Source organism: Leptopilina boulardi, unplaced genomic scaffold (genome assembly GCF_019393585.1).
Source record: "Leptopilina boulardi isolate dan_hultmark-lab unplaced genomic scaffold, ZJU_Lbou_2.1 LbouV2_302, whole genome shotgun sequence".
Taxonomy (NCBI): Eukaryota; Metazoa; Arthropoda; class Insecta; order Hymenoptera; family Figitidae; genus Leptopilina; species Leptopilina boulardi.
The window spans coordinates 2,412,688-2,425,068 of record NW_026137866.1 but is presented as its reverse complement, the minus strand read 5'-3'; the positions used below and the strand labels follow the sequence as shown (position 1 = coordinate 2,425,068).

The window sequence follows — 12,381 nt, the reverse complement described above, 5'->3', positions numbered from 1 at the left end:
AGAAAAATTTTTGTTAGTATAATTTTCGTTTTCTTTTTTCCAGTCTCGTGGCGATGGCGACTTTGTATTTTCTGGAATTTCAAAAACGTAGTAGTTTAGAATGGTCAGCAGTGGCGAGTGGTGGAATTTTGGCAATAGCGCCAGCTCACATACCAAGTTCACAATCAACGCCTGATTATGAATCGCGTTTCAATCCACTTTTGTACAGTACACCATCGCCTTACACGAGGCATGGGACATTTACGAGAGGAGTCGATGGTCATACATTATTGAAAAATGCCCTTTCCACTCAATCACCAAATACAAAACAACAATTGTATTCACAAGAAATTACTTGGTATCCCGTTGGATATTCGGGTTCACAAAATAAACATGACAAAAATAGGTAATTATTTTATATTTTAAAAATAGTTGATTTTGAAAAATAATTTTTAATTTAATTTACAGTGAATTTCCAAATAATTGGCTTGGTAAAAATGTCGCTGGTGCTGTTCCTAGTCATGTTGATGAAAATGATCAAAGTTCAGATATTGATGCTCCACCGACGAATAAGGGACCAGTTCCTTTAGGAAGACCCGCCGATTGTCCTGTTCATTTTACTGAACTCGAAAGTCCTTGTCAGGTAATTGTTATTTTATTTAATTTTTTTCTATAAAAGTATATGTTTAATAATTTTCAAATCTTTAGATTTATTGCTGCACTGCTGAAATTCATCAACTTGAAGAAGCGCGTCCTGATCATCCACCTGAGAAAAAATCCATTTGTAAGTTGATTTAAAAAAAAAAATACTCTGAAATAATTGAATTTATTCAAAATAAATTTTTCACAGCTGATCATTTGGAGCAACCTGTTAGTATTCATGAGGAGAAGAGAAAGCTCAGTAAAGGTTTACAGAATGGAATAAGTCCATCTGATCCCAGTACACAGACTCTCGTGAAAGAGGTAAATTAAATTTTCATTCATTAGAATTATAATTTCTTTAATTTATTTAAATTATTCTATTTATATTTTAATTCTAGAACAATTATAAATATCTTCACAAGAGATCAAGAAGAGAAGCTGGAAGTGGTGGCGATTGGGGAGAAGTTGCAAGTAATGCCTTACCACACGAACCAAAACCACAATTACATATTGTTGCAAAAAGTTTTAATGCATCTCTCGATCAACGATATTGTTCATCAACATCATCGAATACGGCAAATAATATAAGTTGCATTGTTCCACTTTCGAAACATATGCCAGATACTCATCTCACGTTACATTTTGTGTAAGTTGTAAAATATCAGGTTCTCTTGAAATGAATTAAGTATTTTTACATTAAAATAATAAAATAAAAATAAATTATTAAATTAAAGAGAGAAATAAAATTTTCCTTTTTTTTTAATAGAGGAATGCCGTGGTATTGGCAAATTGTTCAACAATGTCCAATGCCATCGAATGCAGCTGTTGATGAAGCGATGGTTTGTGGATGGAGTTATTCGATGCAACATCAAACGCAATATACTGAAAATACTAATCAACCTGGGGATCAAGCATTTTCACTGGATGTTGCTCATTATTTAAGAAAGACACTCAGGTTCCGAGTGCCCACTGTTCAGCCTCAAGATGTAAGTATTTTTTTTCTCCTTTTTATAATTTTCTCTTCTATATAATAAATTCAAGTAAAATTTAAAATATCTAATATTCCATTAATTGACAAAAAAATAAAGAATATAATTAAAATTTATATTTGCAGAATATTTGCAAAAATAGACATGGAAGTGACTATTTGGAATTTACATTACATTTTTATCGAGATTGTGACGAGTGAATTATTTTTTTTTCCTTTTTTTTTTGCGCAAGAACAAATAAATTATTCAGTGAATAATTAAAAAATCAGAATTTTTGGAATGGTGCCTCACACAATTCAGAGATATTTTATTCTTAAGTGCAAAGCACAAAATATTGATCTGAAAAATCTGCATGAACCTCGTATTAATTTTTGTACAGAATTTATGATAAGAAGTGCTTTAAACAGGGGGGAGGGGGGCAAGAAAGTGGAAAAAAAAGCACCAGTCAATGGGTGCTGTTCTTATTTAAAATGTTAAATTTAATTGTAGAAAATAGTCTTATTTACGGTGCAGAATTAAAAAAATAATAATAATGAACAAAGTATTTAAAAAATCTATTACAGTTTGTCTTTAAAAAAACAAACTTTAAATATTTGAAAAATGATTTAAAATCGAAAATGGAACAATATTGTCACGTCTTTATTAAATGACGTTATGTACAGACTTTTTGTGAGATATAGAAGATAGAGTATTTATATATATATATATTATAGAGATATATATAAATATAAATGTACAGTACTCAATATACTGTACAAAATTTTATTGTAATGTATGCCTGTGGGAAAGAGTTTTGAAAGCAATTTTAAGAGTCTCATTACTCATTAGGATTAATGAAAAAAAGGAAATATTAAATTATTTTAGCTGTTAATTTTAAGAGTTTCGTGCAATATTTTTAGGCCAAGGGAGATTTTGAAAAAAAAGTTTTTTATCAATTTTTTTTTTTTTTTTTTTTTAATATTTTGGTTTCAAAATTTGCTTGTACTAGTTAGCTCGTTGAAAGAGCGGTAATCTCAGATACTTATTCACAAAATATTGGAACGTTGAATCTCAATTGAATAGTTCCAATTTGTAAATACATAGAATATTATTTCTCTTGCACTAGATTTTTTTTTTATTTATTTTTTTTTTTTTATTTGTAAAATATCATTTTACAATCACCTGTGATAAAATATCGAATAAGTAAGATAAAGCCAGTTTAGAAATTCGTCTTTTTTTTGGCTTCTTTTTTTTAAATTTCAATTGAAAATATTGTTATTTGATTATAGAAATTTAAAAAAAGAAAATACTCTCACCGTTTATTATATTAATAATAAAAAAAAACAACGATATTTTCCATTCGAGCTGCAAGTACAAGCAGATGAAAAATCAGAATTTTTTTTCCTTAATCATCTGCAAAGAAAGTTTTTTTTTTATAATAAATAAAATATTTGAATATGCAAAATGCAGCAAGATGAAAATTCAAATTTCGCAACTACAGATCAATATAAAATATTTTCTGCCGTCCATTTTATGTAATTTCTAATTTGACAAAGACTTATAAAGAATTTCTATTAATTGCACGGGTAAAAAAAAACCTGTCAACAGGATTTATAATTAGTCATGTGATGTGTTATAAAATAAGAGAGTATTCAAGTGATTCAAAATTGCAAAGAAATTCAAAAAATTTCTAAATAAAATAATTATCATTGAAATTACGAATCTCAAAATTCTTAAGAAATTAAGATTGAAATAATTGATATTTAAATGTTAAATGCAAATAATTTTCTTTAAAAAAATCGTTTAAACTATTTTTTTAAATTTGTATTAAAATTGATTAATTTCTTAAAAAAGAAATAGAAAAATTTGAATGCTCCCTAAACTCTATAACATCGTGAATATTCACGATTTATAATTAGATTATATTATTTACTTAGATACGTAAAAAAGTACGTGATAAAATTACTCACTTCATGAAAATAATTCATTTTTATCAACCATTTTTTTTTTTTGCAAAAATTAAAATTTCAATAAAATAGTTTAAAATATTTTTTTCATTATTTAAAAAAATAAAATTGTTCAAAACATGTTTAATAACTTTTTTAATTTTTTTGAATTAAAATATTAAATTTTCAAAATTGAAGTGAGAAATTTTAATAATATTTTAGTAGAAATTGTATTTCTATAATGTCACAAAAAAAAAAAAATTACTGACTGTTTATAAATGACATTGCATTTTTAGTTTAGAAAATATAAATAATTAGAAAAGAAAGATATTTTGTCCAGAAAGAGCACAATAGCTTGAGCCAAATTCTTTCTACGATTTATAATAATAATATTAATAATTATAATAATAATAATAATATGTAATAATAATTTTTTTTATTGTAGAATATTGTAATTATGTTTGTAGAAACAAACGAGCAATTTGTCGATTGAATCGGCGGCTTTAAGTTTTTTGGACTTTAATTATATATGTATAGTGATTTGTACATAATGTTACAGCGATAATTAATATAACAAAAATATTTTTAGTACAATATGAAAAAGCACGCAAAAGTCTAGAGTATAGCTTTAAAACTATTAATATTGTTATTATTTTTGTGCAAAATCAGAAGTATTTTTTTTTATTACTTGAAAAAGATTGTTTAAAAAAAATTTTAATTCCAATTTTATTAGCCAGAAAATTTAGAGTTTTTTTTTTCATATGAGAAATTTTTTTTCTATGAATTTTTTTTTTTTTTATTAAATATTTGTGTTTTATTTTTATTGTTAATTATAAATAATTTGTTTTAATTAACATTTTCTATGAAATTTTCTTTTGCTAGTCTTTGCACTTTCTTTTGCAATATACAATTTACGACGTTAATTAATATTAATATATATGTATAACTTGATATAGATGATATTAATTATGCGATAATGACATCCAGTGCCTTGTGCATTAAGCTCTATAATTGTATTATATATTTGACCACAGAATTTATGTAAATGTACCTACAATATACATATTTATTAATGTATTATTATCATACATTGTACTCACAGAAGAATAAAGTTATTAGGCAACTTAAAGTGATTTTTATTGAAAACTTTATTTGCTCATACAGATATTATCATTCTTTAAAATAAAAATAAAAAAAAAAATTTTTAAACATAGTAAAAAATTTTGAAAAATTAAAATATAAAAAAAATACCAACAGAAATCTACCTTATCGACTGATAGTAAAACAGTTTTGGAAAATTTTATATTCCAAAAAAAATTTCTAAAAAAATAAGAAATTTTCTAGCAGAAATCTACATTACCGACTGTTAGTAAAACAGTTTTAAAATTTTTTATTTTTTCTGACAGGAATCTACATTACCGACTGATAGTAAAACAGTTTTAAAATTTTTTATTTTTCAAAAAAATTTCTTTAAATTTTTCAAAAAATTCTGACAGGAATCTACATTACCGACTGATGGTAAAACAGTTTTTAAAAATTTAGATTTGTGATTTTTATTTCCATTTTTTCGAAAATACCATCAGTTGGTAATTACCATCCGTCGGTAAGGTAGATTTCTATTTCAATAATTTTTTATATGTTCGTTTTTCAAAATAAAAAATTCAGTTGGTCATTATAACTAGAAATATTTTTAAAATTCCCGCTGTTTATATCGTCGCTTCTCGATAAATATCGATTGATATCGACATCCTTGCAACCCATCCCTGACCTGCCGACTATAAGTTAAGAAGGTTAAGAATTCGTGTTCAAGTTTTTTATATTATATTATTAATTAATTTCTAAATTATGTCAAATAGACTATTTTATAGTTTGTATAGTTATTCAATTAAAAATCAACAAATTCGACATGGATCTCGCATTAGTGGAAAATCACCAATTCTTGCTAAAACTTTGGCCGAACGGTTGAGAGGTTAGTTTCAAAATAAACATCTATTTTTTCATATATAACATTACAATAAAAGTGTATTGTAAATAAATAATTCATTGTGTAATAATGAAAAATTGTTTTATTTTTCTTATTTACTTTTTTATTTGCTATTAGTTTTATTATTAAAAAAATAAATAAAACAATGTTATGTGAATAACAAATTACTTTATTATTTTTTAGATATGAACTATCGTGATCCAGATATACACTGTAAAGTTGATATTGGTTTACCACTTCCTAAAGTTTCAAATAAAGAAATGAGAGGAGAATCGCTAAAAGAAAAAAAGGAAAAAAATTCTTCGAAACGCAATCAGAAATGTAAGTTTTATAATATAATATTTTAATGTCCTTTAAAAACTGATAATTTTAAAAAAATTAAATTTTTCTTTTCCCTACAGCTTCAATTGATTTAAAATTAGTCAAAAACGATTGGTTAAAAACATCAGCGCCTTTAGAAATTCGTAAAATTGCCGAGCACTATGGAATTTTCAATGATCTTTATGGTGATGCATATTTTCATCCTTTAATTCATCTCAGTGTTGATTATAATTTTGATGATATAATTGCAAAAGTATCACGTGGTAATTTTATAACTGCAAAAGAAAGTTTAAATGAACCAACAGTAAAATATACTGCTGATGCCAATACTTTATGGTCTCTTCTTCTTACTACTCCGGATGGGAATTTATCTAAACCAGATCTTGAAATTTGCCATTGGTTTGTGTAAGTTAACAATTATTTACTAATTAAAACTTAATTCACTTAATAATAATAATATTTTTTCAGAGGAAATATTCCGGGAAATTCAATTGAAAAAGGAGATTTATTAGTAAATTATCTTAGACCTATTCCACCACGTGGTATTGGTTATTGTCGTTATATTTTCGTATTGTATAAACAGGATAAAAAAATTGATTTTTCAGAATATAAAAAAGAACAACCGTGGTAAGTGATAAATAATTTTTTTTGTTAATTATTTAAAAATTAATTTATTTTGTTTTTAGTTTACAGTTAGTTGATCGTAATTGGAATACATTGGAATTTTATCGTAAATATCAAGATTATTTAACACCCGCTGGTCTTTCTTTTTTTCAATCTGAATGGGATTCAAGTTTAACAGATTTTTATCACAATGTTTTAAGTGAGTCATTTAGTTTTTAAATTTTTTCTTTAAATAAAAGAATAATTGTTATTTTATTTTTTTATAGAAATGAGATCACCTTCTTTCGAGTATGACTTTCCGGAACCATACATTAAACCACAAAAATGGTTTCCACTTAGACAGCCGTTTAATATTTATATGGATAAATATAGAGATACAAAAGATATTAATAAACAATATTTTATGAAGAAATTAACAAAAATTCATCCATTTAAAGAAGATAAACCACGTCCAAAATATCCAAATGCAATTCCATATAAAGAAGATGAGTACATTCCAACGTGGTTAAAACTCGAAATTAAAAAAGAACGTTTGGGACAAGGACGTTATAGAGAGGTACAGTAAATTATTTTTTTTTTTTTAGATTCTTTTATATTCTAAGAGAGAGAGAGGGAGAGAGTAAATTCATTCTAAACGTGTTTCAACAATTTGTTTACTTTGTTTTTTAATATCTTTTCGAGTTAAAACATTCGAGTCAATAATTTCGTATTCATCTACAAGAATATCTGCAAAAAACAAAAGGATAACATATTGTTTTAAATTGTAAAAAATAAATAAAGAAATTTTACCAGATTCAACATTTTCTTTATTATATTTCATATTTGATTTATAGTCCGAAATATATGTTTGATAAAAATCTCTTGCTCTCTTTTCATCCAAATTTAAATTACTTAAAGTATGGAGCAAAGTAACTATTCGCGTTACTCGATCAAGAAGAGTAATTACTGGAAAAAGAAATTTATTTAGTAATTAAAAAAAAATATATTTTTTTTGATAAAATTACCATCATCAGATTCAACATCTTTTTCATTTGGCGATTTAGTGAAAATCTTTTCATCTATTATAAAATCTAATATACTTTGTAATGAACCTCTTATTTTCATTAATAATTGTTCTTCAACTTTTGTTGATATTTTCAAATCTCTCTGATGTTGTTTCTTCATTTCTATTTCTTCGAGTATTTCCTGTTTTCTTGAATTATATCTTAAAAAAATTTATATTTTAAATAAAATTAAAAAAAAAGAAATTATTAATATAATTTGTTCATACAGTTCTTTAGTTGAAATCATAGTTTGTTGAAATGCATCAAGAATCAATTGTGCATGTTGTTTTTTCTTTAATAATAAATCATTTTCTTTTATTACATTTTCGAGATGTTGAGAAAGATTGTTTTTTTTAATCAACTGCTCTTTCAGTCTGTAATAAATTTTATTTTAAAAAAATGTTAAGAAACTTACGTTTTATGAAAACGATTAAAATTGATCACCTGGATAGTAATAATTCATTTGATTGTTCGTTAAATGATTTTTTTACTTGAACAAATAATTGTTTCAATATTTCTATTTGTTTTTCAAGTTCTTCTTCTTCTTCATTGTATGATTCGTTATTTTTTTTCTCTACATTATAATTCTATAATTAAAAATAAATAACTTTAAGAAAATTTCAAAAAAATACAAATTTTTAACAAATTAAATGGCAATTAAATAATTTAAGAAATTATAAATAATTGTTACAACCTGCATAAGCGATTGAGCATTAAATATATCTTCAACTTGTTGACGAGCAATTTTCAAAGTACGTTCTCTTTCTATCATATTTATTAAAATTTCATGAGCTAATTTATTATATTTTTTACGATTATTATCTAGATTTTCAACAGCAATTTGACCCATCAACGTTGTTTTTAATATCATTTTACTCTGTTCTTTTTGATTTTTTATCAATTCTTGAGAAATTTTATCGTAATAACTGGCATCCTGGAAAAATTAATAGATAATTAAAATTGAAATTTTAATTTTTCATTAGGGATTTTTTTTTCTACTTTTTCCAATATTTTTAACATCGATTCATAAGTAGTTCGAATTGATTGTGCCGCATTGTGTCTTGCCATCGATCTTTGACAACGAGTGAGTATTTTCTCAGATGGATTTACTTCTTTATTTTCTTGATTAATTTTATTATATATATTTATTTCCTCCAACTATAATTAGTAAATAATAAAAAACAATAAAAATATTAAACTAAAAAAAAAATTACTTTAAAATTGAAACCTTTAATTCAAAAATTTTTTTCATCTTCTGTTTCTTTTGATAAGAAATTTTATCCAATTGTTTTTGTTTCAAACAATTATCATTGAAAATTTGTTGCAAAATTTCCTGAAATAAAAACGAAATTTATTATTTAAAAGAAAAACTTATTTTTAAATTTCTTTTTTATTACTGAAGGAGTTGAATTTATTAATGTTAATAAAAGATCCTTATGTCCTTGAAATAATGATAAGAAATATTTTCTATTTCCATTATCATTGATAATAATTCGATATTGATTAATATCATTAAATAGTGATTTAAAGTTTTTGGAAAATTGTTTATTTTTCTTTAATATATTTTCTTTTAGTGATTTTTGATCTCGAACTGAAAAAATGTTTTGGAATATTTACTAAGTATAAAAATATTCAAAATAAATAAAAATTCTTTTTTTTAATGATAATACCATTTAATCTAATAACTCCACGATATTGTTGCAATTTATCATTTATTGTCCACTCTGTTTTCATTTTTTTTTCTCGTTAATTCTCATAAATTTTAATAGAAAATATTTTTTATAAAAATATATTTGATTATAAAAAATGTCAAATAATTTATTAAAAAGAAAATAAACAATTGAAGTCTGGAAATATTTATTTTAGATCAAAAATTTTTTAACGAAAGAAATAAAAAAAAATCCATAATAATGATAAAAAAAAAATTATGTATCGTTAAATTATTATATTATAATAATAATATTTTTATTATAAAAGAGATTAATTTTTTGAAAAGCGCTTGCGCACTTATCATGTATATTGGCAGCCAGGGATGATTTTACCCCTATTTCACCATCGCTTACCGCGACGCGGTGGAAACACGGGTTGGTTTATCATCGTCCAACCATGAGGAGATTGAACGTGTGTTGAACAAAAAAAAAATCTCAAAAAATTTGTGACAAAAAATTGAAAAATGTAGACCGCGAACATTTCCCAACTCAAGACAAATGTGAACAATGATTTTAATTTTTAAACTATTTGCGTTATCTATATAAAAAAAAAAATAATCATCAACAAGTTTCAAAAAAATATTTTTCTATTTGAGCTCCTCCCAGTTAATAGAGGTTTTTTTTTTCTTTCTTTTTTTTTTTTTTTGAAGATGATCTTTATTAGAGATTTTGTGTTTCTGTTTCTGTTACACATCGTCATTAACAAATGTTATGGAAAACAAGGTGAAAAATTCTTGTATATATATATTTTTTTTATTTTAAAAAATGTAATAAAAAAAAAGTGTTTATTTAATAAAAATTTGTCTTCAAGTTATAGGTAAAGAAAGTGTGAAACCAGGACAAGGATGTAAATTAGAGGGTCTACATCCACTTCTCATTGTAACGTACAAAAATATTACAATATCGGTAATTTTTATTTTTTTTAGATGTTTTTTTTAATATTTAAAAAAAAATTCTAATAGTAAATTTTGAAAAAATAATAGGTTGACAAAATCACAGTTCCTCATAATGAAAAATTACAAATTCGTTGTCGTGAACTTGGTAGATATAAATTAATTGGAGATCATCTTCTTCATTGTCGTAATGGAATTTTTAATGGTATTATACCAACATGCATTCCAACTACTGCTATCTCTAATTACACAGGTAATTATACCCAAGGGAAATTTATATTTATTATTATTGAAATAATTATTTCATTTAATAACAATATTTTTATTTATATTTTTGAATTTGTTATAGACGATGTTCCACCGACAATTATCTTTGGACTTCCAGCGGGTTCAGCGGCAATAGAACCATCAGGTGCATTGGCTGTTTTTCCCGAAAGTATTTTACATTTAGAATGTCTTTTTTCACGAAAACTTGGTAATCCAGAATGGACTTGGACATCTGCATTTCGACAACATTTAACTGGTTAGAAAAATAATTTTTAATAATATTTTTTAATAACAATTTTAATAATAATTTTAATAATAATTTATAATAATAATTAATAATTTTTTAAGGTTGGGCAATTGCCACTACCGAAAGAGATATAAAATATCGTCTTTCGATATATTATGCAAAAACACAGGACAGTGGTCTTTATATTTGTACAACGCCAAAGGGTCTTACAAATTCAATTCAAGTTCGCGTTATAAGTAAGTGAATATTTTAATTGAAGAAAAAAATTAATAATTTATTAAATTATTATTTTTTTTAACAGATGTTCATTGTCCATCAATAGCGACTTTAAAAGCACCTTTAATTGGCAAAATTGAAGGCGCCAAAATGGGGCAAACGGTAAAATATGAATGTCCCCTTGGATATAGATTGGAAGGAATGCCCAGTATGACTTGTCAATATAATGGTAATATTATTATTATTTTTAAATTATTTCGGAAAAAAGAATTATTGACCAAAAAAAAAATTATAATCGTTTATCAAATATTTATATTATTTAAATTCTATTTGTCTTTATTTATCAAATAATTTTTTTTTATTTTAGGTAAATGGTCAGCTGAAGTTCCACATTGTGAAGCTATTGTTTGTCCACCAATTGTAACATCAAATCCAAAATTACAACTTTTGGAACATAATAATAGTTTTGGTGGAAAAGTTGTATTTTCCTGTATGTGGGGAAGTGAAATTTCAGGTTCACAAAGTATAAAATGTGAGGGTGATGGTGTTTGGAGTGATTCGATACCAACGTGTATAGGTAATAAATTCAAATATTCCAATATATTTAGAGAATTAAATTTTTCCTAACATTAAAAAATTTGTTTTTAATTTCGGTTAGAAATAACATGCCCAGCGCCAATAATTCCAAGAAGTGGTCGAATAATTGAACATGCAAGCATTTTAGACAAGGAAAAAGTGCATAAAGTTGGTGCATTAGTGAGATTTGCCTGTTTGCCTGGTCATCAATTATTAGGAGAGGCATCAATAATTTGTCTTGAGAATGGCAAATGGTCTCATCAATCACCAGTCTGTATGTAGTATTTTTCTTTCCTCATTGAAATTTAATTTAATATTTCAAAATTTTATTAAAAATAATTTTTTTTTTGTAAATTTAATTTAAATAGAAATTTTTTTTTTCCAGGTGATACCAGATGCCCATATCCAGGTGATCCACTTTATGGTCAAATAGCACCACTTAAATTTTGGTACAAACCAGGTGACAATATTCAAGTGACATGTTCTCCTGGTTATGTTACACCACTTGAACCGGTAAAAAAACCCACTTGTCGGGAAAATGGAATGTGGAGTAGTCCACCACCTCCTTGTAGATCATATAAGGATGTTTAATTTTCTCTCTTACTCCTCTCTCTCTCTATATATAAATATATATATAAATATTTTCAACTCTCAACGCACGTAAGTTCTACGTACGAAACCTAAACATTTTTTTTCCAATTAAAAAACTTTTTTCTTTTCTAAAAAAAAAAGTTTGCAAATTTTTTTATTTAAATTTCTGAAGAGTTAAAAAAATTTTTAAATAAAGCAAACAATGTATAATAATAGGGCAAATTTAATTTTTTTTCTTTCGTTTAATCTTTTTTTTTAAATATTAATTATTAGCATAAAAGTTGAAATTTAAATATAATAATATATAGTCACACCTATATGTGCCAAAAATTATTATTTTAAGTTCATTCTAATTTTAACAAAGAATATAAAATA

The 12,381-nt window shown here is 24.7% G+C and overlaps 4 protein-coding genes across 9 annotated transcripts in view; 3 read left to right on the top strand and 1 right to left on the bottom strand.

Moving 5' to 3' along the window:
* The window catches only part of LOC127282682 (myelin regulatory factor-like protein), a 37,471-nt gene extending 35,334 nt beyond the window's left edge, over positions 1-2,137 (top strand). For all 4 annotated transcript variants that reach the window (XM_051307099.1, XM_051307098.1, XM_051307097.1 and 1 more), the window contains exons 11-17: positions 44-385; positions 448-622; positions 688-763; positions 830-942; positions 1,020-1,267; positions 1,388-1,607; positions 1,736-2,137. In XM_051307099.1, the coding sequence (XP_051163056.1) occupies positions 44-385; positions 448-622; positions 688-763; positions 830-942; positions 1,020-1,267; positions 1,388-1,607; positions 1,736-1,810 (1,249 nt within the window). In that variant the 3' untranslated portion in view covers positions 1,811-2,137. The remainder of the gene's footprint in view (positions 1-43; positions 386-447; positions 623-687; positions 764-829; positions 943-1,019; positions 1,268-1,387; positions 1,608-1,735) is intronic.
* Positions 2,138-5,277: 3,140 nt separating this feature from the next.
* Positions 5,278-7,257, top strand: LOC127282680 (39S ribosomal protein L38, mitochondrial). Its single transcript, XM_051307083.1, has 6 exons — positions 5,278-5,504; positions 5,703-5,840; positions 5,921-6,245; positions 6,309-6,467; positions 6,527-6,663; positions 6,731-7,257. Exons 1-6 carry the CDS (start codon positions 5,381-5,383, stop codon positions 7,027-7,029), a joined length of 1,182 nt encoding a protein of 393 aa, XP_051163040.1. The 5' UTR covers positions 5,278-5,380; the 3' UTR covers positions 7,030-7,257.
* On the bottom strand, positions 7,069-9,091 carry LOC127282679 (uncharacterized). Its single transcript, XM_051307082.1, has 8 exons — positions 8,905-9,091; positions 8,736-8,840; positions 8,507-8,665; positions 8,202-8,441; positions 7,952-8,094; positions 7,735-7,881; positions 7,469-7,668; positions 7,069-7,409 (listed from the first exon to the last, which is right to left on the bottom strand). Exons 2-8 carry the CDS (start codon positions 8,757-8,759, stop codon positions 7,090-7,092), a joined length of 1,233 nt encoding a protein of 410 aa, XP_051163039.1. The 5' UTR covers positions 8,760-8,840; positions 8,905-9,091; the 3' UTR covers positions 7,069-7,089.
* Positions 9,092-9,451: 360 nt separating this feature from the next.
* LOC127282678 (locomotion-related protein Hikaru genki-like) lies at positions 9,452-12,070 on the top strand. Of its 3 annotated transcripts, XM_051307081.1 has the most exons (9): positions 9,461-9,939; positions 10,028-10,122; positions 10,200-10,362; positions 10,459-10,632; positions 10,725-10,859; positions 10,925-11,068; positions 11,207-11,416; positions 11,498-11,689; positions 11,801-12,070. In XM_051307081.1, exons 1-9 carry the CDS (start codon positions 9,867-9,869, stop codon positions 12,004-12,006), a joined length of 1,392 nt encoding a protein of 463 aa, XP_051163038.1. In that variant the 5' UTR covers positions 9,461-9,866; the 3' UTR covers positions 12,007-12,070. The 3 variants fall into 3 exon arrangements, with proteins under 3 accessions (XP_051163037.1, XP_051163035.1, XP_051163038.1); XM_051307080.1 differs by having other exon boundaries at positions 9,452-9,939; positions 10,034-10,122; positions 10,200-10,632; XM_051307078.1 differs by having other exon boundaries at positions 9,453-9,939; positions 10,200-10,632.
* The last annotated feature ends 311 nt before the right edge of the window (positions 12,071-12,381 follow it).

Bases quoted from the DNA above. Each gene is read 5' to 3' on its own strand.
- LOC127282680 (XM_051307083.1), top strand. From the start codon at position 5,381: ATGTCAAATAGACTATTTTATAGTTTGTATAGTTATTCAATTAAAAAT. The intron at 6,246-6,308 runs GTAAGTTAACAA...ATATTTTTTCAG, and splicing joins GAAATTTGCCATTGGTTTGT to AGGAAATATTCCGGGAAATT. The intron at 6,664-6,730 runs GTGAGTCATTTA...ATTTTTTTATAG, and splicing joins TTTTTATCACAATGTTTTAA to AAATGAGATCACCTTCTTTC.
- LOC127282679 (XM_051307082.1), bottom strand. From the start codon at position 8,759: ATGAAAAAAATTTTTGAATTAAAG. The intron at 8,095-8,201 runs GTTGTAACAATT...TTTTAATTATAG, and splicing joins ATGCTCAATCGCTTATGCAG to AATTATAATGTAGAGAAAAA. The intron at 7,882-7,951 runs GTGATCAATTTT...AATTTATTACAG, and splicing joins AATGAATTATTACTATCCAG to ACTGAAAGAGCAGTTGATTA.
- LOC127282678 (XM_051307078.1), top strand. From the start codon at position 9,867: ATGATCTTTATTAGAGATTTTGTGTTTCTGTTTCTGTTACACATCGTC. The intron at 10,633-10,724 runs GTTAGAAAAATA...TAATTTTTTAAG, and splicing joins ATTTCGACAACATTTAACTG to GTTGGGCAATTGCCACTACC. The intron at 11,690-11,800 runs GTATGTAGTATT...TTTTTTTTCCAG, and splicing joins GTCTCATCAATCACCAGTCT to GTGATACCAGATGCCCATAT.